This window comes from Squalius cephalus (genome assembly GCF_949319135.1).
Source record: "Squalius cephalus genome assembly, chromosome: 18".
In the NCBI taxonomy this organism is placed as follows: Eukaryota; Metazoa; Chordata; class Actinopteri; order Cypriniformes; family Leuciscidae; genus Squalius; species Squalius cephalus.
This window is the reverse complement of record NC_137139.1, coordinates 36,062,603-36,068,273: the sequence shown is the minus strand read 5'-3', so window position 1 is coordinate 36,068,273 and position 5,671 is coordinate 36,062,603. Positions and strand designations below refer to the sequence as shown.

General features: G+C 38.0%; 1 protein-coding gene across 1 annotated transcript in view; it reads left to right on the top strand.

Moving 5' to 3' along the window:
* Positions 1–676: 676 nt before the first annotated feature.
* Positions 677–5,671, top strand: part of plod3 (procollagen-lysine, 2-oxoglutarate 5-dioxygenase 3) — a 38,220-nt gene continuing 33,225 nt past the window's right edge. Inside the window, exons 1-2 of the mRNA XM_079848286.1 lie at positions 677–898; positions 1,536–1,627. Of these exons, the coding sequence (XP_079704412.1) occupies positions 817–898; positions 1,536–1,627 (174 nt within the window). The 5' untranslated portion in view covers positions 677–816. The remainder of the gene's footprint in view (positions 899–1,535; positions 1,628–5,671) is intronic.

The window sequence follows — 5,671 nt, the reverse complement described above, 5'->3', positions numbered from 1 at the left end:
TGCATGTGGAGTACAAACAGGAGCTCCAATCACAGTATTTGTCCAGCTGACCTCAGATCAACTCAAGATTTAAATATATATATATATATATATGGAGGTTGGTTGTAAAAATCTCTTTTACAAGGTTTCACGGTGTCTATTGGTAAGCACTGAGCAGCAACATATTGGCTATTTATGGCAGTGCCACCAAAAGCTCAGTGAGTAATGTCAACAAATGTCGGGTTAACTAACCTAACTTTTCTGTAATTTCATAGTTTTCATGAATTTAATATTTTCTTCTTAATTTTGGAAAATAGTCATAATAAAGAATAAGTGAATGTGTCCAAACTTTTTATCAAGTGTGTAGTATCTTTAAATATTTTACCTGATAAATAAACTAAATAAACAACAGATAAAGAGAGAAGTTATCACGTAAATATAAACACTATTGGTGTGTGTGTATATATAGGATTTACAAATATTTTTAGAAACACCTTAAAAACACTAAAAATTCTATATTTTTAGAATTCCTAAAACGTGGCACTCCTCCCTCAATCTCTCTTTCAGTAGCCGAAGGGGTTGATTTTTTTTTTTTAGGAGAATAGCGTTCCATTTGTCTGACTCTGATTGGTCGAACGCCATCGCGTTCTATCTTCCTATTGGCTGCTTGTCTGTCCGTCATCTTCTGCTCCGCGGTCATTGGCTGTCCGAGCGGAAACAAGGCGGATTCTTCATGTTGACGGTGAAATTCCTGCCCCTCGTCCGCGAATTTCGGGAGAGTTCTGCACCGAATCGGCGTGAAAACGGAACCGATCCCGAGCGAGACCCTCGAGCGCGATGACTGCGGTGCGCGTGATCCTGATCCTGTTTCTGGGCTCCGTTCAGCTCTGCCGAGCCGAGCCGCGCTCCGGGAAACCCAGTAAGAACCGTTAAATAATTTTCTTACATTTAAATGTACAGTCAGATTTTAATCTGAATGTAACCGCCGATCCGAATCACAATCTCAGCGTAAACAGACCGAAACCAGATCGTATATAACAAAATGTCGTTATGTTAACTATTGTTTGCTGTCATCACAAAGAAGTGACTCAAAATCTGACAAAAAGCTTCTCACACTGTTTGAATCAGTTCTCATATTTCATATTTACTACCATTCAGTAACTGTGGTGTGTTGGTGGAAACTGTGTTTACCATGGTAAATTTGTCAAGGGTGACTCAAAACATTCATAAAACAGAACATAAATGTATTGAACATACATAGGTTATGGAAACGGTCCTTCAGAAGCTTCTGGATCCACAGGACCACGAGAAACAGACACAGATCCAGAAGCTTCTACAGGAGAAACTGGTTTGAGTTTCTGATGGTTTCTCATGGTCTTCACATCATTAATGATCAACAGTTGCACTAATTAACTATATTCTGAAGATGTTTTAGTGTTTTTGACTTGGTTATCTTTGTCTGACTCGCTCAGGAAATCAGGGAATAAAATCTCCAGGACTCTGAATAACTCAGTGATGTATTACAGTATAATAACAGTGTGTGTGTGTGTGTTCAGGTGAGGTGTTGGTGATCACAGCAGCCACAGAAGCGACCGACGGCTACCTGAGGTTCATGCGGACCATCCGACAGTTCAACTACTCTGTTCAGGTATACTAGCGCTCGAAAGCCTGACGTAACTATGATTTTTAAAATATTTTTGAAAGAGTCTCTTCTGCTCTGCATTTATTTGATCAAAATACAGTAAAATAGTGAATATTATTACAATGTAAATCAGCTGTTTTCTATGTGAATATACAGTAGGGTTGCACGATATTGGAAAAAAAATTACATTGCGATATTTTTTTCCCAACGATATATATCGCGATATTGCGAGCCATCAATCCAGGCTAAAGTCAATAATTACCATTCCATGTTATTAATAATTTCACTAATAAGCAGGCTTCATTACAAGTAACAAAAAGGCCACTTAATATTTTATTCCAGAAACATATTTCTCTCAGAATTCGGTGAACGTTCTACGCAGGACCTAACGTTCTTCGGGTTCTAGGACCTGAAAAATTATGTTTTCTGTGCTGATTCAGTGACGCGTTCATGTAAACGGCACCTAGACCCAGCAAAAGTAATGATTAATAATATGTAAAATATTACAATGAGACATTTTAATTGGTTATTAATAAACAAGTGTTTATTCTGTAAAGATGAAGTTGACAATACTGACTCGCGATCTTCGCAGCAGTGATCGGGAGAAATGCACTTTTCATACAGATTAAATATAGCTATATATTTTTTTAATGGTTCTGTTTAAAAGTAGAGATTTCTGTAGATAATAGATATATATATATATATATATTTTTTTTTAGGTGTGTGAGGCGAGTAGGCTACCTTTTACGCTGAGTTTCGGTTCATGGATCATAGCTTAATCTCCAGTTCAGGCGCTGGCTGCTATATTTAATTTTTATATATTAAATCCAGGAAATTGGATGATGAAATACTGATTAAAATTAAGATACAATTAATACAAAACGAAATTCGTTTTAAAGAAAGGCTTTGTGCTTTCTGTTTGAGGTCTCTGTGAAAGTTTTAAAGCAGTCTTTTAGTGTCGCTTTCATAACGGTCGCGTCCGTAATATCACGTAACATTGTTTTTTTCCTCATAAATGCGAACACGAAAAATAAACGAATGTTTAAAAAAGACAACCATCCACAACTTTATAACACTCCAGCAAAGTAGCCTACCTCTTTTTGGTCAACATCCTCCTTTTTGTAGACGAAATAGGCTAGTCCCAAATAGCTGATTTTGACTTTTTTTGCGGCGGATCCTCTTCGTCGCGCATTTTTGAATGTTGGCTGTGAGCTGCGGCACAGCGAACCAATCACTGTGCAGGCACGCAGAACGCGTATGTGACCCCAGCAAAAAGCCATACAACAAACTCGTGTTTACTGTGTGCTACCGTTCTCTTATGGGTGCTACTAACGTTACACTTCACATCGTATGTTCCGGCGATGTGACTATCGCTCATTCGCACATCGCAATGTCGATGTTAAAACAGAATATCGTTCAGCCCTAATATATAGTAAAGTGTAATTTATTCCTGTGATCAAAGCTGAATGTTCAGCATCATTACTCCAGTCTTCAGTGTCACATGATCCTCCAGAAATCACTCTAATATGAGGATTTGATGATCAAGAGACATTTATTATTATTATCAATCTGTTTCCATCCATTTATATGCACTTTTTGGGATGTTGCATTGAAAAAGCGCTGAATGGAAATGATAAGATATGCATACATTTTAAAAATGTGCATTAAAAAAAGCGTTCAAATGACGCATTTTTAATCCGATAAGAAGACGTGCGTAAACTACGATTGAAACACGTTTTCCGAATAAATCCCTCGATGTTCCTCAGCAGAGGCTGTGATTGGATAACTGGAGTAACCAGCGGACCAATGGCGTCGCAGCGTCTCTAATGTTGGTTTGGTGTTTCTGAAACGCCGGAGTCGAAGTGTGTGATCAGGATAATTTGCTCTAATTCCCTCCAGAAGCGTCTCACACACACGAGTGTGTTCCCGAACACCAGCATCCGAACGCTAGAGAACACGACAGCATTTACTGTGTTTCGTCTGACGCTCTGAGACACACTCGTTTATGATGGAGGGAAAAAGAGTAAGATGTCCCAATTTCCCAGGAAGTGCCGCTTTTGCTCTCTTGAACACATGAGATTGAAACGCTGCTTTATTCACAAATGTTTTATGCGATATTCTAATTTTGCGCACAAGTTAAATTCACAACTTTGAATGGAAACACATCTATAGCTGAAAACAGTCGTGCTGCTTCATATTTTTGTGGAAACCGTGATACGTTTTATTTTTCAGGATTCTTTGATCAACAGAAAGTTCGAAAGAACAGCATTTATTTGAAATAGAATATTTTGTAACATTATAAATGTCTTTACTGTCACTTATGATCAATATAATGCGTCCTTGATGAGTAAAATTATATTTTTTTTATTTTTTATTCTTTCTTACTCCAGACTTTTGAATTGTAGTATCAAGGTTTCCACAAAAACATGAACATTGAAATGAGCATAAAATATGAAGCTGTTTTCAACACTGATAATAATCATAAATGTTTCTTGATCATCAAATCATCATATTAGAGTGATTTCTGGAGGATCATGTGACACTGAAGACTGGAGTAATGATGATGAACATTCAGCTTTGATCACAGGAATAAATTACACTTTACTGTATATTCACAAAGAAAACAGCTGATTTACATTACAATAATATTTCTAGGGCTGTAGTCAACCAAAGAAATGCTTAGTCGACCAAAGTCCTGTCCTGCGCAACGATTAGTCGACTAAAAAAGAAAAAAAGAAAAAAGACGCGATGTTTTGCATTTTGATTGAACATTTATAATTGTCATAGAGCATTTATAAAACAACAACGAAAAAACATCAATAATACATAAAACTATAATAATAATACAATTCTTTGAAAATTAAGTGATTTTTTTTAACTGTAGTGAGGAGCTCTGTCCTAGGTCTATAGTCACAATCTGACCACACCACACGCTACAAAAAATATAACTGCTAAAACTGCCAAATAATGCAAAATCCTAACAAAAGCTCTCGTCTATACAGGCTGTATATTCTTCTTTACTTTCAAAAGCTATGGGTTAACTTTTGTCCAGCCGATCTAGGCGTTTTAAAACAAACACACAAAAACCCCAAATAGCTTTAAAAACAATCCTAATAATAATAGGCTGTATAGTAGGAAGGCCTATAGGTTTATTTTCGTTTTGTTACATTATTTAGGCTATTTTCAAACGCGTCAAGTGTACAAATAAAAACAAAAACATAAGAAAACACGATCTTTTGAGTCAGCATAATAAAGCCGTTAGTTATGGTGCGTTCACACCGGATGCGAATAGCACGTCAGGCGCGAGTGATTTCAATGTTAAGTCAATGCAAAGAAGCGCGTAAAAAATTCCTGCGGCGCGAATGAGGCGTAGAGCGCGGGCAGATCTGCAGGCCTAGTCCACCTTTTTTATGTTGTGGGCCAAAAACACTAACATGTCCACATTCTTGGGTAAAAGACGGCTCCTCGACTTGTTAACAATAGGCTAAATCCTGCTTTGGAAAATATGCGCTCTGCAGGAGTGGAGGTTGCAGGGATGCAGAGCACGCGTTTGGCTGCCCGAGCAAGTCGTGGATATCTCTCCTCATTATTTAACTATCCTCATAGCTTGCACTCCACAGTCTTGTCGTCTTTTTTTGTAAAATGCAGCCAGACAAAAGATTTAGATTTCTTGGACATTTTGTCGACTAAAGCCAAGTAGCGTTCTAACTGGGGGTGGTGTGGCGCAATGGATAAGACACCTGCCTTTGGTGTGAGAGACCCGGGTTCGAATCCACTGTGAGACACCAATGTGTCCCTGAGCAAGACACTTAACCCCTAGTTGCTCCAGAGGCGTGCGACCTCTGACATATATAGCAATTGTAAGTCGCTTTGGATAAAAGCGTCAGCTAAATGAATAAATGTAAATGTAAATGTAAATGTAACTGAATGAATACAGCAAAACTACCTATAGCTATTCCTCACTGAGCGCGAAGCAGCAGTGCAGCCAGCCACAGGTGCGGTTCACGAGTGTTCTACGACGTGCGCTAAACTGTGGCTGTTACAAAATGT